This window comes from Salvia hispanica, chromosome 5 (genome assembly GCF_029641045.1).
Source record: "Salvia hispanica isolate PSC_SH4W2 chromosome 5, Shi_PSC_v1, whole genome shotgun sequence".
NCBI classification, from domain to species: domain Eukaryota; kingdom Viridiplantae; phylum Streptophyta; class Magnoliopsida; order Lamiales; family Lamiaceae; genus Salvia; species Salvia hispanica.
This window is the reverse complement of record NC_142696.1, coordinates 44412062-44434688: the sequence shown is the minus strand read 5'-3', so window position 1 is coordinate 44434688 and position 22627 is coordinate 44412062. Positions and strand designations below refer to the sequence as shown.

General features: G+C 39.8%; 5 protein-coding genes and 1 long non-coding RNA gene across 9 annotated transcripts; 1 reads left to right on the top strand and 5 right to left on the bottom strand.

The window, feature by feature from the left end:
* Positions 1-973: 973 nt before the first annotated feature.
* On the bottom strand, positions 974-2790 carry LOC125187777 (uncharacterized). Its single transcript, XR_007170662.2, has 2 exons — positions 1311-2790; positions 974-1196 (listed from the first exon to the last, which is right to left on the bottom strand). It is a non-coding gene; the product is annotated as an uncharacterized LOC125187777 (long non-coding RNA).
* A 3485-nt stretch (positions 2791-6275) lies between these two features.
* On the top strand, positions 6276-8290 carry LOC125190633 (uncharacterized). Of its 4 annotated transcripts, none has more exons than XM_089058371.1 (3): positions 6276-6433; positions 6678-6737; positions 7204-8290. In XM_089058371.1, the coding sequence occupies exon 3, from the start codon at positions 7218-7220 to the stop codon at positions 8097-8099; it is 882 nt and encodes a 293-aa protein (XP_088914497.1). In that variant the 5' UTR covers positions 6276-6433; positions 6678-6737; positions 7204-7217; the 3' UTR covers positions 8100-8290. The 4 variants fall into 4 exon arrangements, with proteins under 4 accessions (XP_088914497.1, XP_088914496.1, XP_088914499.1 ...); XM_089058370.1 differs by having other exon boundaries at positions 7168-8290; XM_089058373.1 differs by lacking the exon at positions 6678-6737 and having other exon boundaries at positions 6321-6433.
* Positions 8291-9041: 751 nt separating this feature from the next.
* LOC125188201 (ATP synthase subunit beta, mitochondrial) lies at positions 9042-12457 on the bottom strand. Its single transcript, XM_048084959.2, has 9 exons — positions 11919-12457; positions 11249-11324; positions 11073-11161; positions 10836-10953; positions 10651-10754; positions 10400-10558; positions 10084-10308; positions 9686-9997; positions 9042-9468 (listed from the first exon to the last, which is right to left on the bottom strand). Exons 1-9 carry the CDS (start codon positions 12375-12377, stop codon positions 9355-9357), a joined length of 1656 nt encoding a protein of 551 aa, XP_047940916.1. The 5' UTR covers positions 12378-12457; the 3' UTR covers positions 9042-9354.
* Positions 12458-13119: 662 nt separating this feature from the next.
* On the bottom strand, positions 13120-16296 carry LOC125191227 (protein DETOXIFICATION 14-like). Its single transcript, XM_048088742.2, has 7 exons — positions 15915-16296; positions 14544-15094; positions 14383-14469; positions 14138-14194; positions 13823-14061; positions 13463-13668; positions 13120-13325 (listed from the first exon to the last, which is right to left on the bottom strand). Exons 1-7 carry the CDS (start codon positions 16140-16142, stop codon positions 13272-13274), a joined length of 1422 nt encoding a protein of 473 aa, XP_047944699.1. The 5' UTR covers positions 16143-16296; the 3' UTR covers positions 13120-13271.
* Positions 16297-17251: 955 nt separating this feature from the next.
* LOC125188149 (sec-independent protein translocase protein TATC, chloroplastic-like) lies at positions 17252-19187 on the bottom strand. The gene is made up of 4 exons (XM_048084895.2): positions 18891-19187; positions 18212-18519; positions 17693-17983; positions 17252-17597 (listed from the first exon to the last, which is right to left on the bottom strand). Exons 1-4 carry the CDS (start codon positions 19111-19113, stop codon positions 17388-17390), a joined length of 1032 nt encoding a protein of 343 aa, XP_047940852.1. The 5' UTR covers positions 19114-19187; the 3' UTR covers positions 17252-17387.
* A 261-nt stretch (positions 19188-19448) lies between these two features.
* Positions 19449-22600, bottom strand: LOC125188148 (putative pentatricopeptide repeat-containing protein At5g52630). The gene is made up of 2 exons (XM_048084894.2): positions 20807-22600; positions 19449-20399 (listed from the first exon to the last, which is right to left on the bottom strand). The coding sequence occupies exons 1-2, from the start codon at positions 22322-22324 to the stop codon at positions 19593-19595; spliced, it is 2325 nt and encodes a 774-aa protein (XP_047940851.1). The 5' UTR covers positions 22325-22600; the 3' UTR covers positions 19449-19592.
* Between the last annotated feature and the right edge of the window lie 27 nt (positions 22601-22627).

The window sequence follows — 22627 nt, the reverse complement described above, 5'->3', positions numbered from 1 at the left end:
TTGACGTTTATATCCAATAAAATATTTCGGCAAATCGCATTAAGTGTCTTTAAGAATTTACGTTTATTTCCAACAACAAATTCCAATAGATCGCATTAAGTATCTTTTAGAATTCACCTTCACTTCTAACAAAAAATTTTGTCATCTAAATAAATATTTGGTTTCACATGTGGCATTTCTTACGTGTTTACAATATACTACTACGTCACAATTGTTATACTCTTCTCGCGGCTTTGCTCAAGTTGATCGCCTCAGCTAGGACTGTCAATTTTTTGCACGACACGATAACCATACACGAATTCGCACGAAATTGGATTTGAGTAAAAACTTATTGGGTTCGTGTCCTTATCAGATCGAAACGTTAAGGACACGAAAAATTCGTGTCGTGTTCATGTTACCAGTTAAGAAATAATATTATAATATTATTAATTTTTACTAGTATTTTAAAATTGATTTTTTTTTTGTTGGATTTCTTTGCTATAAATCTATTGATGTTATTTCATTAGATCACATTGTGTAATCAGATTTTAAGTTTTTAATTAGATTCTTAAAGATCATATTCACGATGTTATAGTGTCGTGTCATGTACGTGTTGTTCTCGTGTCGTGTTGACCCAAAGTGGTTCATGTCGTTAATGGGTTCATGTCGGATTCGTGCCATGTTCGGGTTTGATGGTAGAGAGTCGTGTTTGTGTTCGAATTTGAGATTTTCTTAACGAGTCGTGTTCGTGTTTGTCCTTATTAGGTCGTGTCTTTAACAAGTTGACCCGATAACGACCCAACACACACGATTTGTCACCCCTAGGCTCAGCTCCATTGATGTAATACCCGCACCCTTATTTCCTTTCTTTCGTTTTGTTATTATCGAACTAAAGATGTAAGTTCTCTTTTCACGAAGAGTTATTGGAACTCGAGCCTTTAATGAAATTTAATTCTTTTTAGTTGCAAGTAAAAGCTAAAGTAATCAAATGAACTAAACAATGGGAAATACGTTATAGAATATCACGAATTTTTCGAATAGCGTTACATAGGCAATAAAATGAACAACTAAAAAGACAAAAGTGTGCATGGAACAAATGGCATCGGGCCTCCTCTTCCGGGCCGAAAGTCGCGGCCCGTATCTGATCGGCCACCGGGCCCAGGGCAGCGAACCACTCTTCGAGACAGCTAAGTGGCAGCCAAATGGTTTTCTTCCTCCTGCAAGATAAAAAAAAAACAAGTGTTAGTTGCTAAGAAAGAAGGAATATTTAGGGGCTACCTCTAAGGGAAAGAAACAACATCTCTTTTAGCTATGGAGGATTAAGGACTCACCAAAAATAGCAAGTCAAATCTGCCTTGCACTCACCTCCAAAACAGCCTGCACATCAGCCTTTCCTAGTCACACAAACCACCAAAATAAGTAAATGAGAAGTCCTTTGTCCTAAGCAAAACACCAAGTTTCTTTAATCAAGAGTAGTAGAGATCAAGGAAGTAAGAGATTTCCTGCAGCTTGCAAACAAATAGAGCTATAAAAACTAAAGTACTAAGAGAGCATGTGAGAACAAGTTAAATTAATTAGTCAAACACCTAGTACTCCAAGTAACACCAAAATGTGTCAAGTAGAAGGCTGCTTTGAGGATCAAGAACAAGAGATATGCTGGGCAAGAAACCAAACAAGATCAGCCTCATTAAACTCCTCCTAAGGTACACAAAATCAACCTATAAAAACCCCTCCACACTACATATGAACTCCCTTTCACATACTTCAAAGTTTCCAGCAGTAAGGAGAGTTAGAGAGTGAGTAAGAAGAGTAATAGTAAGGAAAGGAGTGACGGAGCTCCCTTGCACCACCAGCTTGAACCAAAATCCGCCAGCCACTCAAAGAGGTAATCACCACATCCATTTTATTACATCCATTCTAGAACATCAAATATTAGGCACATCATGATAGACTTTAAACCACAACACAGTAATTATAAGTTTTTACAACAAAACTTCAGCCGATAGAAGCACTTCAGTTTTCATGTTCAAAATGCAAAATTTACAGTAGCATATATATATGTAAAGATTCTTTCCAGTGAGCTAAATTTATCTCCAAGATCACATCCTCAAAACACAATAATCAAAAGGTCTCCAACATAGCTACTGCCCAAGTCTCAACAAAATACTTAGTAATGAAAGGAAGTATAAGAACGTAGCTTTAAGACCGAGGGGCTCCCTCGGAGACCACCGTAGACGGCGAGGCCAGGAGGGCAGCCGCGGGGACTCCACGGGCAGCAGGTTGCCCCGGCTGAACAGCTCCAGCAGCGGCTGTCCCACCGTACATCGGTCGGCGAGGTGGTGGCTGTCCAGCGCAACAGCAACGGCGACTCGTGAAGGACGGTGGCGGCGGCTGCCCAGCTCTGGACGGTGGCGAACAGTGTCAAACGCCAGCAAGGAGAGCTAGGCAGGCGTGACCGCCTGCATGCACCGCTGCACAGCCGACGGCGTCCGCGCGAAGCGACAGCGAGGGCCGACATGGAAGAAAGTGACGCCGTGGAAGAGAGGCGACACCCCCTCCCCTATCGGTGAAATCGCCGGAAAATGCGAGAGATGGAAAGAGGAGTCGTTTCTGTCACAGAGAGAGAGAGAGAGAGAGACAGAGGGAGCGACGGGGGTGAGAGCAGCAGCAGACGGTGACGGCGGAGGGTTTCGCCGGTGAACCGGTGACGCTGGGGAGCTGGAGCCGGCGGTACTCCGGCGACTAGGTGGGGCGGCGATTCCACCGAGAGGAAGGAGGGAGAAGGAGCTAGGGTTGTTCTTTCAATTTGGGGATTTTTGATTTTGATGAAATGAGAGAGAACGATGGATATGGGGGAGTGTTTAGTTTGGGCCAGGCTTGGTGGACTCATGTTTAAGTTGGCTATTTTCTTTTTGGGCCACTTCACCAATTAAGTTTTAGGTTGGGCCACTAATTAAATTAAAGTAAGTATGAGGGATCTAATTAAATCATGGGCCTTACTATGTTGTGGATTTAATAATTAATGGTCCGCTAATTATTTCCACGAGGATAAGTCTAAATTTCCCGGGATTTAGTATGAGTGCTCAAATAATTAATTTTAAGAAATTATGATACGCTAATGATGAATAGACCTCGAACCTATTTTTTTTTTAGTACTTAAATAAATGGCGTAGGAGGTAGCACCCTCTAGTTAAGCGAATAATTTTCCCGATTTAATTAAATCTACTGATTTAATTAATATTCAAGAATTCTAGAGCTCTTCTAGAAAATTAAGAGAAAGAATAAAATGACCACGCACTTAGGATGCATTCATGTCTAAGCTTAATGGATATCCCAAAATCTAATTAAGTACTATGTTATTTCCTAAAGGGGCGTCTACGAACGTCATCTAAGGCCAAGTTAAGGAAATTTCGGAAGGAGCTTTAGCTTTTGAGGTGGGCATTTCTTTCAAAACGTGATTTCATTATGAAAATGTGAATCTTTGCTCAAGTATGTTGTCATGCCATGTTTTGTTTTATGATTACCTATCTGCTTGGCTATGCCAATTTAAGTTAAATCGAATTCGGGTCCCATTAAGGCCGCAAACCCTACTCGGACTAGTGTACACATAAGGGGATCGTGAGCTAACAAAGGAGTTGGCCGGTCCAGTGACCGTCGTGGAATGTGGCCACATTCCCGGTTCACACAAGGTTCAGATATGGTATATCTATGTTACGTGATTGCGCAATCAAATTTTAATGAAAAGGAAAGTATTTAGTGACTCGGGTCTTTTAAGTAAAACCCCGTGATCACTCAACTGTGGCATTGACAATTAAAGATAGAACTATTTTTGGCAATGTGCCCACTGAGTATATCAAATACTCAGCCCTGCATGTTATTTTTAAATGTGCAGATTGAACGTGGACGAGCAGGCGAAGGTGTTGGGACAAGAATTTTAAATAAGTAGTTAGGTAGCCCAAAGTAGCATGTCTTCATACGTGCTATTTTGTCTTGGACTCTTCCGCTGCAATCTAAAGTTATGTTCTAGAAAGTTATGAACTTAGTCTTGATACGCTGAATTCATTTTGACTATGTACCCATATGCCTTTGAGACTATTGCTTTAAGTGATTTCACCCCTTTTATGTTGTCCCTTGATTATTGTAAATTGTTTAGTCGTGAAATAGCTACGCTCACTAGCACTAGGGAGTTGTGGTCGTGACAATTGATGTTGCTGTAGCCCCGAGTCTATTGAGACGCAACCTTTTCGGCACGTTCGGATCCATTCCCGATCGAAATGTGGGGATATCTTTCAGAATCTGTCGAGTCTCCCAGTGCTTGAAGGGGGAGACACACCGTTGAGCAAATACTCCTCCATCATCAACTCTTTGACATCGCCATAGTTTTGGCCGCTGCCCATCATCCACATGTGATTTTCGTATAGACCCTGCCATCTGCCAATTTCGGCTTTCATGCGCTCCCAATACTTTCGGAGTTGGTCAAGATTGTGGGCATTTGCCTCTGGAGGCTTCGTTTCAGCGTATCTAGTCGTGATACACCCCATAACCCTTCATTCATTAGTATGTTGGATGCAATCGGGTCCTCAGAAATGTCGACCCAACACCGAGCCAGGGCCATTGACTCCGCTGGGGTGTAGTTCACCCTCTTTTCTTTCCGTTTGGGCACGGGCTCAGACACCCCCTACCCTTTTCCTTCGGCGGGGGAGTGGGATCCTCTTTGGTAGGAGATGGCTCTATGTCCAACAAGTTGTAGTTGTCGGTGCTGAAATCGGGAACCATGTTGGATTCATTTGAACCGAGGGTACCGTGCATGCTTGGCCATAGCCTTTGTCGCCGTAATGCGGGTCATACCCTCATCCGTAGCTCCTATGGCGGTAATTTTGTGATGCATGCGGAGTTAACGGTCTACTAGCACCGACGTAGACATGGCCTTGGTACGGAGGGAAGTTGGGGTATGGGGGACCTCCGATGTACAGAGGGAAGCCGGGGTATGGGTGACCACCATGCTATTGGTTTTCCCCGAAATTTTTGGGACTACCATCAGAAGTCATTGCTAGAGAGAGAGAAACATTTTAGAGATGAGAGAATGGAGGGGTGTAAAGTAAAAATGAAATAGATGCGGGAAGTGAAATGATAAAAGAAAACTGTAATTAAAAAAAAATGGCCGCAAGATCGGCGGTGCGCGCCGCAATGACCGACGATCGCATCCGGGCGTGGATGGGAGCATGTCGGTGGGAGGAGGTCGTCGATTGGCGGTCTGGCTACAATAGGCGCCGATCGATTGGGTGGCGAATCGATGCCTTTATAGTGGGTGTTGTTACTAAATTACACTGTAAATATAATTAAGTATTCAGTTTATTCAGATTGAACGCTGGAATTTCGAAATTTCGAATTTTCTATTATGTTAGTATTAATATTAATTAATTATTTTTCCAAGTATTCTATGCGTATCGGCATTGAATAAATGGAAAGTTGCCATTTAAATCAAAATTTTTTGTTGATTTCTAGTCCATCCCATGACTTACAAAAGTGACTAATCAAATCATAGTAATTTTAATATTTTTCAATTATCCTATACAATTAAAATTTTGATGAAATCTGTCATTTAAATCACAATTTTTAGTTAACTTTTGGATACAGGGTTATACTAAAATGACAACCACAACTAAAATGATGATGTACTAACAATGAGAATTCTTAGATTTAGAAGTAGATTAAACCTTAGCATGTCACGTGGCAGACTTGCTTGTCTATGTATCGCATATTGCTTGATTATCTTTGATTTCGTATCGTAGATTGTTTGGAACCATATGTCGAGTTGTTTGCCTGTATATTGTAGATTGTTTGCCCACGTATCTCATATTGATTGCCTGTGTATCGCAAATTGCTTATCTAGGTTGTCATTTTAACTATAGTGTCACTATAGTGCTCTGATTTTGTATTGAAGATTGTTTGCCTAAGTTGTCATTTTAACTATGGTGTCATCATCATGCTTCCCTTTAGATAAATTTAACCTTGCTCTATATTATGATGATCGATTTTAGATGATTATTATATAACCGGTGAAAGTCACAACCAATTTTATCAAAATTTTAATTGAATGAGATAATTGAGAAATGTATCAAAACTGTGATTTTAATTAGTTGTTTTTATAAGTTATGGAATTGACAAAAGTCAAACAAAAATGATGATTTAATTCACAATTTTTCCTAAATAAATTTATGAAATAAGTAATCTGACTAGTTTAGGAAAAATTACTAGGTATACTAGAGAATTTAAATTTATATTGTTTTATTATATGATGGGTATAAATATGTTTTGCAGAATGGGTTAGTCATCGTGTCTGAAATTTGAATTCGGGAACGTTCCAGAGAAAGAAAAGGTCAATCAGCTCACGAGATTAGTCAAGAACATCAGCTCCTCCTCCAATTTCATCTGGATCTGTTTTTTTTTTCAGGTGCGGATTCTCGAATTCCGTCTCTTTTTACTACTTGTTTCTTGTTTTGCCTTGGATTTGTAGTTTCTTTGCGAACGGATTGTTAAAATTTAGGGTTTTGCCAAAAGACCGAATCTTTGAACTGCCGATTTATGTTTTAAATAGTGTGAAATCGACCTCTTCAATTTTGTGTTTTGACTGGTTTTCCCCCCAAAAAATCTAGGTTACTAGTTATAATTTGAAGCTTATGTTCTTGTTTGAACAGTTGAGGGCGGAGAGGTGGTCTTACTCTTGGGCTTTTGTGAAATCCCTTGGTTGTCAAAAGGTGAGAAACGTGCTACTATTAGAGATCGTATTTTGCTGTTTAGCTATATATTTTGCGATTCTAGAATATTGTTGTGTTTCCAAGGTAATTTGATTGGTTGAAATTTGTCAGTTAGGAACAGTAATTTGAATACGCATAGACATGATAAGTTTGTGATAGTTGTGTTGTATATGCTGAATCTTAAACTGATTTAATTGGTTGAATTTATTCACTTAGACTTAGGATCAAGAATTTGAACTGCCATAGACATGATAAGTTTCTTGTAGTTGTATATGTTGAACCTTGAACTGATTTGATTGGTTTAATTTTGCTACTTAAGTTGCTGGCAGATGTGGAATCCGATTTCTAGTAGTATTTGTTACTAGCATTACATCTTGATAGTCTGGTGTTAGTGCTGGAGGAACTAACATTATTTCCTTCTCTCTTTGAGATGCACTTCTGGTCGTCGTCATCATACCAAATGCAGCGAGACTTGTGTTTATGGATGCCAAGAAATTTATGCAGCTTGTCGAGGAGAAGAAAAAGAGAGTTTTGGCGAAGAAGGAAGCACCCCTGAAATGGGAACAAAAGCTAGAAGCTGCTGCAAAGGCACGGGCTGATGCTGAAGCCAAGGCGAGGATGGCAAAAGCTGCCAAGCACAAGGGAAGGTCTGCATCAGTGTCTGATAGCGACAGTGATAGTGATCGTAGTGAGGAGAGAAAGAGGACTAGCAAGTCCCACAAGAAGCGAAGAAGGCACAGCCATTCAGATTCAGACCATGAGAAGAGGAAGAATAGGAAATCCAAGAGGAAGCCAAAGAGACGATCATATGACTCTGATGATGAAAGCAGCGATGAGTACGACTTGGAGGAGGAGAAGAGGAAGGATAGGAAATTGAGGAAGAAGCCAAAGAGATCTGATGGCGACAGCAGTGATGGATATAGCAGCGACTTCGGAGAGAAAAGGAGGCGGCATGGCCATAGGAAACGCAGGCATGATTCACACTCAGCTTCAAGTTCTGATTCTGACAGTGACGAGGATGGTCATGCTGTTCGAAGAAAAAGCAATAGAAAGCATCACAAACATCACCACCGCCATCATCATCATGGACGAGCGCGTGATTCTGATTGGAGTGAGGAGGAGACGGGCAGAAGGGAACAGCGTAATGAGCACAAGTCTGATTCTGATAGGCACCGGTGGGGTAGGAGGAGCATATCTCTGGGGAGATCATCTGATGATGACAACAGAAAAGGCGACCACCATGATCACACTAATGGTCGCCAACGGTCACATGAGCTGATGACACCCAACAAAGATGAAGCCTTGCAGCGTATTGAAGATAGTAATGCACCTGAAAATGCCAGTATAAATGGCCAAGATTAGATGTTATGGAAAGCCATAGAAACCACTGACCATTTGCTTTAGTTATCTTGATAATTTATTGTGCTAGGCTAGCACGAAACTTCCATGGTCATTGATTCTTAGAATGTTTGTATCTTGACTACTTTCAAATTTGTCATCTGCTTTGGAACGTTACATTCGTTTGTTATAAAATTGACTGCGATCTTTCTCAAGTGCTTGACTATGAATCTATATCAACCTCAATAATCAAATAGGTATAACTTGTATAGAAAACAAATCGTGAGAAACCAATGTACAGGTTAGAGAAACCGAATTGGTAAATTATTAGTCAATGACTTAATTTACTTAGTTATGTAATTGGAGTAATAATAGCCAATTGTCATTTGAATGCGATTCTCTCTTAATTTGGCAACTAGGATTGGCAATGTGTCGGGATTTATATTTAATAATACTCCCAACAGAACCAATGATTTTTGTTACTACACTATTTTAGAGTTTATTGGATCTAAATTCACATCACTATTTACGTGTCTTGAGCTGGGAATAACTAATACTACTAAGTCTCATTTTACGGTTTTCTGGAAGTCCAATAGTATAACATGCTTCATAAAATATGGTGATGAAACCTTCAGAATGTATCCTACTGAAACAAGACATGTACCCTAATAACATGCTTTCATTTGAATTTTTGTTCGTAAATAGGCTAATATACTGTCTCTAGAATTTTTGATAAGTGCGTGCACGGTAGTAGGTACAATATCAATGGTTGATATTATCATTTAAATAACCATGTGGGATCAACATTAAAACTGTAGCTGAATTTCAAATAAATCTCAGGAGCCATAACAGTGAACTTCAAACACAATCTTCCGATTTTTAACAAATCAATTGAGATTTCACAATGAAGAAAGCTGAATCATTTCCTCTGACAACAGAAATGTAAACATGTCAAAGACACTGAGATATTCAAACACATTGAAACAACATAGCAGTGGGGTGAATCCGATTCTCAGGAAACAACTTGAAGCAAAAATATACAAGTCTGCCGATGTCCCCCCAGCTTATTATGTCACACGACAAGACAATCGGATAGGGGGCTTGGCAGAGAGCCATTGTAACATTTTCCCGCACATATAGAACAAAAACAGAAATGTAATATCCCCAAAAATAGAAAAATCTTTCATGTGGGCATTTGCATTGCCAAGAGCTAAATTATTTTTGCAATTATCAGCAGCGCAGAACAAGATGTCATCAAAAGAGAAAGTTTGACCTATATCTAAGCAGCAGACTCCTTGGCAATCTTCTCAGCCTTGGCAATCACCTCCTCGATTCCTCCAACCATGTAAAATGACTGTTCTGAAAGGTCATCATACTTACCATCCAAGACTCCCTGTTACAGAACAATCAAGAGAGACACATCAAATAACGATCATATATGAACCATGTAATTCAGTGGTGCATAAATTAACAAGTCTATCAGCATAATATAAACAGAAGGAAAATAGAAATATACACATCCACTCTGTATCATAGCAACAGCACCTTGACAAACGGTACCAAATAAGAATTACTGATCTCATGAAAGACAGGAGTGTAACAATATTTACCTGGAAACTGGTGATGCTCTCCTTCAACTCAACATACTTTCCTGGGGCACCCGTGAAAACTTCTGCGACATGGAAAGGCTGGCTCAAAAATCGTTGGATCTTACGAGCACGTGCAACAGTCAATTTGTCATCTTCACTGAGCTCATCCATTCCGAGAATGGCAATAATATCTTGAAGATTCTTGTAGTTCTGCAAAACTTTCTGGACACCACGAGCTGTATTGTAGTGTCCCTCTCCCAATATGTGTGGGGAAAGCATGCGAGATGTTGAATCCAGAGGATCGACAGCAGGATAAATACCAAGCTCAGAAATCTACAAGTACAGGCAGAAAAATAATAAATAAATAAAAAAACGTTCGTAAAATTTCTTGAAGCAAGTTATAAACAATATATACATACCGATCGTGATAACACAGTGGTGGCATCCAAGTGAGCGAAGGTGGTTGCAGGAGCAGGATCTGTCAAATCGTCAGCTGGCACATAAATAGCTTGGACTGATGTAATAGAACCCTTCTTGGTCGTAGTAATACGTTCTTGAAGACCTCCAAGATCAGTAGCCAAAGTAGGCTGATAACCGACAGCAGAAGGAATACGTCCAAGCAAAGCAGACACTTCAGAGTTGGCCTGGAAAAATATTAAACACAACACGTAACATCAGCAACATGCAAAATACAAAATGGCTAAACAATGAATAGTTATAACAAATTAAGCCTACTTGGGTGAAACGGAAAATGTTATCAATAAACAGAAGCACATCCTGCCCCTCAGCATCACGGAAATGTTCAGCCACAGTCAATCCAGTAAGTCCAACACGAGCACGAGCACCCGGGGGCTCATTCATTTGACCATAGACAAGAGCACATTTGCTCTCAGCCTGAACAAGTAAGATAACAAAACCTCAGTAAAAAGGTAATACCAAACTGGATAACAGAAAACATCCAGAATAAGCATTGCTGAGTTGCTGACCTGCTTCTCATCTAGCTTAATGACACCACTTTCAATCATTTCCCGGTACAAGTCATTACCCTCACGCGTACGTTCTCCCACACCAGCGAAGACAGAGAAACCACCTGACAGACAAACCAGCAACAACAATGAGATATTTGTTTAGCGATGCATCACTAAAATGCAGAAATCCGACAAGAACTAACCATGAGCTTTGGCAACATTGTTGATCAGCTCCATGATAAGCACTGTCTTTCCAACACCAGCACCACCAAAAAGCCCAATCTTTCCTCCTCTTTGGTAAGGTGCAAGTAGGTCGACAACCTGGAATTTCCAATACAAAATTAGAAAAGTAATGTCTAAGAGAAACCCACTGAGATTGAGAAGAATGAGGTAGATTTGGTCGTTCAAGAGGATCTCTGCAATGACCAGTACAAAAGTACCTTGATACCAGTGACAAGAATTTCTTGTTCGGTAGATTGCTCCACAAAGGATGGAGCTTCACGGTGAATGGGTAAGAAGTGCTCAGTCTCTGCATAACAACAGTTCATTGGTAAAGCTTCATTTTTTCCAATCACCAACAAGAAATGACTTCTTCCCAAAAGGCAATATTACTTACTAAGATCACCCTTGTGGTCAATGGGCTCTCCAATGACATTAATGATGCGACCTAGAGTGGCCCTACCAACAGGAACCTACAACCATGCAATATAATCGTTAATCGACAAGATACCTACAACAATGACTTGAGCAATTGGCACAGTTGACAACCAAAAGTGTCATTTTACACCTGATTCTAGGTAAGCAAGGGCCAGTGGAAATTGCTCAAGTTAAGTAACCCCAATCAATATCAGGAAACCAACAAATTGTCACCCCCATGGCAGTATATAAACTTTTAACTAGATCATATAATTTCAGTCAAGTGACCAAATGTGTCATCGAGAGCAACAGACGCATTGCTTTGATGAAATTATAAAGTTAAGAAAGCTTAAATCTCAGACACGTCCATGTATGAACAAAAAGACTTATTATGATAAATCAAAGCTTTTTAAAAAAAGCTCATTTATCATCAATTGACCATGAGAAACGAATAGCTTATCCTCAGATCTAACCATCAAACAAAACACCCGGATAAAACCAATATAATACAAATCAATTCAACTCGATTTCATTATAATCCTTAAGAACAAAACACTAATTCAAACAATATAACAAAACAGAAGCTCAATAACAAAATCAAAATTAAAAAAAATGTAAATCCAATACGACGTCAACACATTAAAACTCACAGTAATTGGAGACCCCGTGTTCAGCACGCGCTGGCCTCTAACAAGCCCTTCAGTTCCATCCATAGCAATGCATCTCACCACACTCTCACCCAAGTGAGAAGCCACCTCAAGCACAAGCCTGATCTGGTTATCCAGAACCTCAAGCGCCGTCAGAATCGGGGGCAAACCGTCGTCGAATCTCACATCGACGACGGCACCGATGACCTGGCAGACCTTCCCGATCGCGCCTTTTCCGGTGAACTCGTCAGTGATCTTCCCAGTGTGGCCGTCATTGGATGGCGCCTTAGAGGGAGGAGCAGCCGGAGCTGCCGATGTGGCGTAGTGGCTGGCGAAGCGGTGGAGGAAGTGGCCGGCGGGTGAAGGCCGAGAGCTAGGCCTCGGGGCCGAGGGGATTGGAGATCTAGGTCGGCGAGCGGCGGCGGATCGGAGGAACGAGGCCAGGAGCCTCCGGGAAGCCATGGCGGAGGAGTTGATGATAGAGATTTGGAGAGATTGGAGAAATGGTGAGGAGAAATGGGTGCTAGGGTTTGTGTCAAAGGGGGTTATAATCTGGAGTGAAAGAGGAGTGGACTTTAATTTTTTTTTAACTTTTTAACCTGTTTTATTTTTACTGTGCTGTTGCGACGGGGTACCGTTTTCGGGTAAGCAGATAAAAAAGGATCAAGGAAATGTGAATGGGTTCAAATATGACACGTGGCGCTTAAGGGCTATTGACTCTGTCCTCAACAATTTTCATTTATTTTTCTATTTTTTTGTAGTAGTACAAACAATAATTTGCTCATGTTAAGATTATTTTGTACTAGTAATTTTGACGAATATAATGTTAATTTAAACTTGTAAAAGAAATTATCAAATATACTTGTAAAAGAAATTATCAAAGCCTAATTAAATTAACTTTCGATTCCATAACCTGTGTTACATCATGCAGTAATAAATTAATCCTGTGATTAGTGTAATAAATATCAAAATTATGATGGTATGGTAACTCATGTTGATTTGATTTCTACACTTTTTTATCATTGTGATACATAAGGATCCATCATGAATTACATAGTCTTGCTAAAGAAACGATATATTCGTTTACAACCGTTATTAAATAGACAGATTTGGTATGCATCATTTTCCAAATCGAATCAAAGATGGAGAAGAAGCAAAATTTTTAAAAAAAAAAATCAACAAGATACATTAAAAGAAGAGCAAATTGACATATGAAATTGATAACGTTGCATTATATTTCAAAATAATGATGCACAGTTCAAAAAAACATATACTCCACTTAAAATTTCAAATGTCAAACAAACCTGGGGATAGTATTATTATGACTATTACAAAATTTAAATTCCCTTTCCTCCTTCATGAAAGAAGTGCAATCTCCTCCTTGAATAACCTCTCTCTTGCTTTAGCAGCCTACAACATAAATAAAGATTGGTCACAACTCACAATCCAAACTTAGTATTTTTCTTAAAAGAAAACATAGTTAGCAATGTATACCCACGGTTCATAGTAATGTCACAACTATTTAGAAACAAACGAAGAAAACATACTTGTTTCTCCCAATTTGTGAAAATGGTTATTAGCGAGAGCAAAATCGTCTGAAGCGTTGCACCGGATAATATCCCGATCCAGAGGCCAACCCCTCTAAAATTAAACCAAAACGTCAGTGCAATCGCGATAGGGATTCCGAATAGATAAAACGATGCAAGGTTGATATAGGCGCCAATGTGCTGCCACCCGCATCCCCTAGCAACCCCTGCAAACTCAGCACATGGCACACTTGATTATGATATGCTCTTTTTTTTAAAATCGAGAACGACCTCGTTAAATGATTCTATTACGTTACATGCGTCACAATTATGTTATTTTTGTATCAATTCAAAGAAGTCCTTGAGGAAGCAGATGATTACCAGAAAGACATCCTTGGAGATTGTCCGTTATAATAGACAGACAGAGAAGCGGTGCCATGTAAGCAACGTAGTCCACGACTTCCTTCTCATTGCTGAAAATGTATCCAAAAACATCCCGGCTAGCAAACACACATGAACTTATACTCAACGCGCACACACCAGCAAGCAGCATTAGCGCCCTGACAGAGAGCTGGGCCCCCTCCGGCCTCCCGGCTCCCAGCTCATTTGAAATCCTAGTACTGAAGATAAAAAATCGAGCATTAAAACCTAAATTAATGACACACAAAGTGTTGGTTGGTTGTGTTGCTAATATACCTCGCTGCACCAGCAAATCCAAACGGTATTGCATACAGCGTTGAGATAGTGTTTAGGCTGTTGAAAAAGGGATAGTTATTAATGAGTCCGAAAACACACGCTAGGACTGGAAAAATTGAAGTAATTGTTTTCGTACGAGAAGGTTCGAATAAAAACATTCTTTCAAGTGAGAACTTGAGAACTGGTTGCAATGAATTTATTCATATTTCTTGCATATGTTCTCACGATAAAAATGGTTCACATACCACACAGACAGTACGGAGCTCTCAAGTTGGGGATTTGGTAATAGCCCCGACATCAAGATCATCAGCTCGTACGACCACCACTCCAGACTACAAAATCACCATATTCCATAACATGAGGCTCTAACAATACAAGACAAATGACACAATAACAAGCAACTCACCAAATCATAACAGCAGAAGGCACTGCAAAGCGGAAGAACTCCTTAATCCCGTTGATCTCGAATATCATACACGAGATTGGAGCTCTTGTTTTCTGGCAGTCGGGCGAGTACCACATATACAGACCTAAAATGGTGACATTCAACCACATAGAGAGGCCAATGGAGACTGCACCTCCGAGATTCTCCAACCCTGTTTTGTAGACGAGCACCCAACACACGGGCACATGGAAGCAGAGGGTGGTGCACGAGCTAACGAGCATGGGCCAGATCAAGCTCTGCATCTGGAAGTAACGAATGAGGGGCTGGAGAGCTGCGTATCCAAAGAGAGCTGGGATTAGGCACACTGAGAACCTCCCGGCCTCGTGAGAAATCTGAGGGTCTTGGCCAACCAATTTGAGCAAGTCTCCCATGTATATCCACAGGAGAGACATGGGAAAGCAGACCAAGAGCAGAGAGGCGATGGCAGTGTAAGTCTGAGTTCCGACCCTCTCATATTGCTTAGCTCCGAAAGCTTGCCCGCTGATCGTCTCTAGAGCACTTGCCATACCTAACTGTTGTTCACCAGTTCAGACAGTTTTCAAGAAACAAGATTGTAGTGAAAATTTCAGTGTGAACCTTAAAAATGCAGTAAGACTTAAAACTCAGATCAGATGAATGCTCTCTTTCTCAATTCTCAGTCTATAAACAAGGAGTATTATGAAGTTGAAATCTAGTGTGCTGATGCTTTGTTGAATCATAGAAACTACAAGTTGGAAACTGAGTGTGAACAATGCATTACTTGAAGTATTTGATTTGAACATTATAACACCCCAGCTTTGCAACCAATAGTTAGTCTTTGCATAAATGAAACTAAAGTCAATCTACATGTACTAATTAACAGTTTTGAAATCTGGGCTTTAATAGGTAGTAACTTTTACAAACTTGCTATTAACCCATGCTGACAATATAAGCTGTAAAAACATCCTCTTAACATGTCTCAAAACATAAATTCATTTGACCCTAATTTATCTAATTCAATTTTCTCTCTTGACTCACAATTTTTGTTTAACTAATTATCTCGATTATCTAAACATATATTATACATCTTATAAATGATTAGAATGTATAAAGTCAGTAAAATAAGCATATGCACCTCCTAAATCAAGAGTGATAGCTGACTAGGCGATAGCAGCTCTGTAGGTGATTTATGAGGAAAGCTAGACTAGAGCTGAAGAACAGAAGTGCTTACTAAATTTAGCAAGTAAAACAAAAAATGTTTACCAAATTTAGCAATTAAAAGACAAAGTCCACCAAGTTAAAAAAAATGCCGCAAAGCATCAAATTAGCAATCATTGAGGTGTAAAAAACAGAGGGAGAGGGGGAGTGGCATACAAGGACGCTGAAGCCAGTGACGCCAGCAAAAGAAATGGCTATGGCGGTGCTGGAAAGAGGGAGTTCCCCTAAGTGGCCGACCATCATCAATGAAATGACATTGAGCAAGAAGAATGAAAGAGTGACAGCCACCATCGGCCCTGCTAAATAACATAATCTCTTCATCTCCTCCAATATCTCTCCCCATCTTCTTCCTCTCTCCTCCTTCCTCACCAATCCCTCATCCATCTCTCTCTCTCTCTCACCGTAGACTTGGTTGAGAGTAAGGAGTACAAGTAAATGGTTTGTTTATTGCTGTTTTTCTCAGCTACGGTGGCGGCCACAAATCATACTTAACTCATATTTAACTCATTTACTCCTCATTTTTAATCTTCCACCAGTTTTCTCCACTGTTTTCACGGACCACGCGTTTTCTATGCATAATAGGTACTCCCCTCCGTCCGTATGAATCCTATTTTGTTAGTTAGTTAGTCTTATAATAAGAGTTATATTCTATTTTTTTTAAATTTTATTTAGAGGATGCGTTATATTGCTACTATTTAAGTTGCTAACTCTGTTAGCTCATCAATACAATGTATTAGAAATATTAACACGATAACATTAAAATGTTAATACATTATATTGAAGTTCAACAAAATTATGTGTTGACATTTTAATTTCATTATGTTGACATTTTTAATACACTGTATCGATGAGTTAACAAGTTAGCAACTTAAGAGAGTTAACAATTGATCACGTCCCTTTATTTAGGTGTATAGGAATTTAGTGTTCTTATGATTTTTCTATAACAAGCAATTCCACATCTGGTATAAAAGTACCCCTTTATTTAGGTGTATATGAATTTAGTGTTCTTATGATTTTTCTATAACAAGCAATTCCACACATGGTATAAAAGTAGTTTAATGTGTCAACATCTTATGCTATACTAGGGTGAAACAATATATTTGAATTAAAAAAGAGAATTAAGTTAGTGTAGCATATTTGGAATGATATTTGATTGGAGTTACTAAGTTCGTTTTATGTCTATTTGTATTTAAGAAAATTCAGGGATAAAAATTATACTCCACTAGTAAAGTAACTGAAAGGTGATATGCATTTACATAAAAATAATTTTAATAATAATACTAGTAATTATTAGTGGCACGGGGATTCACGATATAATATGTTAAAGTAAAGGAGTTCCACTGCAATAGGACTCTCGAGTCCGAAGAAATGTCAAAATGGTTCACGCGTGTGTATGATACTTGAATATGATTTAATCAACTCTTCGTCAATTTAGGCCCACTACTTAATAGTATCCTTTCTCTTCATTTTATCTTGAAATCTGATCACCTATATATTTCAAACAGCTCAAGTAATTTCAAGATTTCTTCAAATGGACGTATACTGTATACACATTCTACGATTTAACCAACAAAAATCTTTATACAAAGCGCGCACACAGCCAGAAACGCCCATTCTTGCAAGCAACAGTTATCGCCCGATGACTTTAACCATCGTCGCGCCACCAAGATAGAGACCCATAAGAGGGCCAGCGAGGAGCATCTGAGTTAGAGGATCGGTCGAGGGCGTGAGCACAGCTGCAGCAACCACTGAGCCTACCACAACGTATCTCCATATCGACAGCATTTGAGCCGAAGAAACCAACCCCAATTGTCCAAGAAGCAGTTGTATAACAGGGACCTGAAAATCATTCCATGAATGGAAATGTTATAAACAGACATTTCAAGAAAAAGTAGACAAACATTGCAAATTGGCATAAAAGAATGAGAGAAAACCTGGAAAGACAAGCCAGTGCTGAACATGAGCACAAGCACAAACTCAAAGTACTGATCAATTGACCACAGCGACTCAACCGCCCCCTCGGAGTAGCTAACGAAGAATGTCAGGGCGGCTGGAGTGAGAACGAGGTAGGAGAAGGCGATGCCTGCATAGAAGAGGACAGACGAGCCTAGGACAATCGGCCCCAGAAATCTTCTTTCCGCCACTGTTAAACCTGGAAGAACGAAAGCTATGATCTCGTAGAGTATCACAGGGATCCCTATTAGAAGGCCACAGTATCCAGACACCTGTAAAAGAAGATGATATTGCTTCGAGTTTCAGTCCAAAAACGCGGTAATCATTCCTATTCATGAATGGATATTACAGTAAAAGCTCTCAACTATCAAAACTCTTGAATGAAACAATGATCTCATCATATCTATCACAAACTAACTCATACAACATGATGAAATTCAAGAACATCAGTTGTCTTACTGAAACTAAACTGATCAAAATATATGAGGATACTAACAAACCTTAAGAGATGTGAAGAAAAATTCTCCAGGAGCAAGTTGTAGAAAACGAACGCCTTGTGCACTGATCGGAGCTTCGAGAATCAAGATGAGATCCTTTGAAAAAGCAAAACAACCAACAATGGCAGCTCCAACAGCCAAAACTGAGACAATTAGTCTCTGCCTCAGCTCCTCTAAATGGTCGTATACACTCATTTCTACGTCGTCTGGGAGAAGCTCTTTGCTCGGATAAAGAATGTCGTAGATGGAATTTCCCCCATCATCTAACTTATTGTTTAGAAAAGGATTTTCTTCTACATCATTGCTAGCCTCTGTAATTACAGAGATTAATCATAGTAGTTCAAATATTTCTCCATCTAGTTTGTGTTTTAGATACTCGAACGAAAACTGTGCAATGATTTTAACATCTCTACCAAAACGACAGAAATATTTCAATTAAAAATAGATTCAAATAGATCAGATTGCATAATCACTTCCCATAAATACCGGATGAAATAGATTCGACGATCAAACTTCCCAACTGTAAAAAAATGGGCCAGAAATTCGAGTTCTACTTCTAACTTACTGAATTTCTATTCAAAGAGCTAGGGTTTTCATTCAGCAATCAAATTAACTCCTACAAATTACCAATTCATGTTGTATCTGTGAAAATAAAACTACAAAATTAAGAGTTTCTACGCACCATTGAAATTGGTGGTTGTACTAATTTCTTGTTGTTTCTGCGTCGCATCTTCAACAGCAGAACAAGACAATCTTCCGAATCGCTTGAAAAGCTTCCTACTAGAGAAGCTCCGAGGATTGGGCGATTTCTGCTTGAGAGTTCTAGACAGAGAAAGCGAGTTAAAACATTTGAAATCGAGCATGTTTCTGCTGAGATGAGGATGGTAGATGAGCGCAGTCGCCATTGTTGGAGGTGGGAGCAGAATCAGAAGCGAAATTTTGAAAAGATGATTGGTTATAGATGGTTTACGCGGTGATATTTTTCAGTTTATTCTGGTGCAGGACGATGCGCGTTTTAGTCGAGGAGCACGTGGGTGAGCTATTATGCGCGCCTTTGTTTGTTAATGCTAAATACCTAAAACGTGTTTATGCTTCATAGGAAGTAATGGCCAAATTGATCGCTTTCACTTAAATCGATTTTCTTTTCTCTCTTTTTTTTCACCAAAAACCTAAATTTCTTGAATACTTTCTAAATGTTAGTATTATTCACATGAGACTAACAAAATTGGTGTACAGGTCATATAAAAATTGAAACAAAAATTTTATAATTCACCAGTCCTGGTTTCTTTTTTTCAGAGGGCAAATTTGTTACCTATTTTGATATTCTTTTACTGCAGGAATTCAAGAGCAAGAATGTGCATCAGCCCATAAGTAGAAGCTGCATTCACCAATAGTCACCACAGTTGCATGATCCTCCCTCGAAGTGGTGAAAGCGATTAGGATCACGTAAGATGATCAATCTCCCCGTGATCTTGGCTATGAGCTTGATCACCGTGTGGCAGTCCTCACAGACGCGCAAGTTCTTGTAAACACAAACAGGTCTCCCACTCGGTATCTTCATAATCCCATAAGCAACAGCTAGTCTTTCACTATGATACTTGAGCATATGCTGCTTTTCTTCTTCCTCCACATCATGCAGTACCAGTTTTGTGGCTGAAACATATCCCTCTTCTTTCATCCGCAAATCCAACTCTTCTAAGAAAGCATAGATGCTACTGCTATCAGGATGGGTCGAGTCTCCAACAGAAAACGTGTGAATCTTGTTTAGCACTTCAACCCAGCTATATCCTGGAGTTTTCTGAACACCCGTATCCCTCATTCTTAAACGCATCTTCTTAACATCTTGCCATCTCCCTGAAGCTGCGTATAAGTTGGAAAGAAGAACATACATCCCGGAATTCCATGGCTCCAAAGCAAAGATCATTTCGGCAGCCTTTTCTCCCAGTTCTGTATTTCCATGAATCCTACTAGCGCCAAGGAGAGCTCCCCACGTTGCTCCATCTGGCTCAAAGGGCATGCTTTTCATTAGGTTTTGAGCTTCGTCTAGGCGCCCAGCTCGACCTAGGAGATCAACCAGGCAGGTATAATGCTTTGAGTTTGGCACAATGCCATGATCTTTGCTCATGGAGTAGAAGTAATGTTTTCCCTTGTCCACCAAGCCGGTGTGACTACAAGCAGATAGAACACCAACCTATATCAAAACAAGCTCTACAAGTCAATACTTTTGATCAACAGATGGACAGGAACTTCTCACATAAAGAACAATTGATCAATGAAAACTTCCACGCTCACTTGTATAGAAAATTTACCTTAAGAAAATTGATCAAGAAAGACACCTCCAATGTGTTGCAGGAAAATTGATCAAGAAAGACAGATTTTAATACACACCTCCATTGTTCTTTCCTTCAGATAAAATTGCATCTTTTCTTGACTCTGTTTTTGAACCATTTTTTCCCTTTTTGTTTTACTTAAAATTTAATCAACTTGGAGACAGGATGCATCACAAAAGAAAACTATTTGATTCTGAGATAATGCAGTCTCAACTCAAGTAAATCAGTAAATGGAAGCAAGAAGTCAGAAAATGCAATTGAAATTTACCATTGTAACTTCATCAGGTTGTATAGAGGCTTGTTTCATTAACTCAAAATGTTGGAGAGCCTCTTTGCCGAAGCCATGTCTTGCATAACCAGTAATGATTGTATTCCACGAGATCACGTCTTTATCCTCAATTATCTCAAAAACTTCATAGGCCTCCTTGATTCTTCCGCACCTACAGTACATGGAAAGAAGAGCATTTCCCACATAGCAGCCGGACTCAAATCCGGCTTTAACTACGCGTCCATGTATTTGCTTACCAAGCTCAAAAGCAGCAATATCGGCAGATGTACTTAAAACACAAACAAATGCAGATCTGTTTAACCTTTCCCCATCCCTCATCGCCTCAATAAAAATCCGCAATCCACCCTCACTATCACCATTCTGAATGTACCCGGTTATGATTGCAGCCCAAGAGATGCAATCCCTATGTGGCATCCTATCAAATAAGTTCCTAGCTTTGGCAATATCATTGTTTTGAGCATAACCAGTTATCATAGTGTTCCAAGAACTAATATTCTTGCTCGGCATTGCTTCAAACAACTCTCCTGCCAAATCCATTTTCTGGCTTTGCACATATCCTGCAATCATTGCATTCCACGAAATGACATTTTTCTCTGGCATCTCATCAAATATCCTCCTTGCTTCATGCAACTGCCCGTTTTGTATGTAACCTGAAACCATTGCTGTCCACGTGAACACATCACGGCTTGGACATTCTTCGAACAATTTCCTTGCTTCTTTCATATTCCCATTTTGTGCATAACATGTAACCATCGTATTCCAAGAAACTTCATCTCTAACAGGCATACGCTCGAAAATCTGTCTTGCTTCAACAAACCTCTTCTTCTTCAAGTAACCTCCCATTAAACAGTTCCAAGAAACCAGCGCCCAATGCTCTTTACTCTCAAACAACGTCCTTGCCTCCTCCATCTTCCCATTTTGAACGTAGGCCGCAAGAATCCCATTCCAAGATATCTCATTCTTCTCCGGCATCGCATCAAAAACTCTCCTGGCCTCATCCAAGAACCCGTTTTGTGCATACCCAGACAACATCGCGTTCCATGAAACAACATCCTTCTCTGGCATTTCATCGAACAGGCGCCGTGCAGCTCCGAGATTCTTGTTCTTAATATTACCACTTATCATTATATTCCGAGTGACCAAACCCTTCACAGGCATTTCATCGAACACCTGTTGGGCTAGCTTAAATTGGCCATTAGACAAGTAACCGGATATCATAGTATTGTAGGAGATCGTTGATTTGCGAGGCATGGAGTTGAACAAGTGTAAGGCGGCGTCGCATTGGCCATTGCGCAAGTGGCTTGTGATAGCAATGTTGCATTTCACTATGTCGGAGTCTGTAAATTTGTTGCTTTTGGGCCTCGGCGGCTCCCGACTGGCCGGTGGGTCGAAGAAGTAGGTAGCACCGCGGCGCGGCGGCGTAGCACTCCGTGAAATAATTCGTGTTCTTTTCTGCGACGAGCGTATGATGGTGGTGTGGAAATGTCTGAAACGCATGGAATCATACGAGGAAAACCAACTTTCGGAAAAAATCCTTAAAACCGTGTGCTACTTTCGAAATTCGAAATTACTCCCTCCATCGCACAACAATGGTCCTCTTATTGTGGACACGAGTTTTAAAAAATGTAAAGAAGACAACCAAAATAGAAAAAAGTGGCAATTATTATGGAACAGAGGGAGTATAAAATTCATGTAACACATCAGTAGCACTATCAAAATAGTTGAAAAAGTAGAAAAAGAAAGAGAATGCGTACAATCTTTTCAGACAAGGATCATGGTCCACTTAACAATTTCTTTTTC

What these genes read in the sequence shown, in the direction of transcription:
- LOC125190633 (XM_089058371.1), top strand. Translation starts at nt 7,218, where the DNA reads ATGGATGCCAAGAAATTTATGCAGCTTGTCGAGGAGAAGAAAAAGAGA.
- LOC125188201 (XM_048084959.2), bottom strand. Translation starts at nt 12,377, where the DNA reads ATGGCTTCCCGGAGGCTCCTGGCCTCGTTCCTCCGATCCGCCGCCGCT. An exon ending in ACACGGGGTCTCCAATTACT is followed by an intron (nt 11,325 to 11,918) that starts GTGAGTTTTAAT and finishes GCATGGTTGTAG; the next exon opens with GTTCCTGTTGGTAGGGCCAC. An exon ending in TTCTTGTCACTGGTATCAAG is followed by an intron (nt 10,954 to 11,072) that starts GTACTTTTGTAC and finishes TGGAAATTCCAG; the next exon opens with GTTGTCGACCTACTTGCACC.
- LOC125191227 (XM_048088742.2), bottom strand. Translation starts at nt 16,142, where the DNA reads ATGGATGAGGGATTGGTGAGGAAGGAGGAGAGAGGAAGAAGATGGGGA. An exon ending in GGATTTGCTGGTGCAGCGAG is followed by an intron (nt 14,062 to 14,137) that starts GTATATTAGCAA and finishes TTTTATCTTCAG; the next exon opens with TACTAGGATTTCAAATGAGC. An exon ending in TCACAAATTGGGAGAAACAA is followed by an intron (nt 13,326 to 13,462) that starts GTATGTTTTCTT and finishes TTTATGTTGTAG; the next exon opens with GCTGCTAAAGCAAGAGAGAG.
- LOC125188149 (XM_048084895.2), bottom strand. Translation starts at nt 19,113, where the DNA reads ATGGCGACTGCGCTCATCTACCATCCTCATCTCAGCAGAAACATGCTC. An exon ending in TACAACCACCAATTTCAATG is followed by an intron (nt 18,520 to 18,890) that starts GTGCGTAGAAAC and finishes CTGTAATTACAG; the next exon opens with AGGCTAGCAATGATGTAGAA. An exon ending in GCACTGGCTTGTCTTTCCAG is followed by an intron (nt 17,598 to 17,692) that starts GTTTTCTCTCAT and finishes AATGATTTTCAG; the next exon opens with GTCCCTGTTATACAACTGCT.
- LOC125188148 (XM_048084894.2), bottom strand. Translation starts at nt 22,324, where the DNA reads ATGCGTTTCAGACATTTCCACACCACCATCATACGCTCGTCGCAGAAA. An exon ending in AACCTGATGAAGTTACAATG is followed by an intron (nt 20,400 to 20,806) that starts GTAAATTTCAAT and finishes GTTTTGATATAG; the next exon opens with GTTGGTGTTCTATCTGCTTG.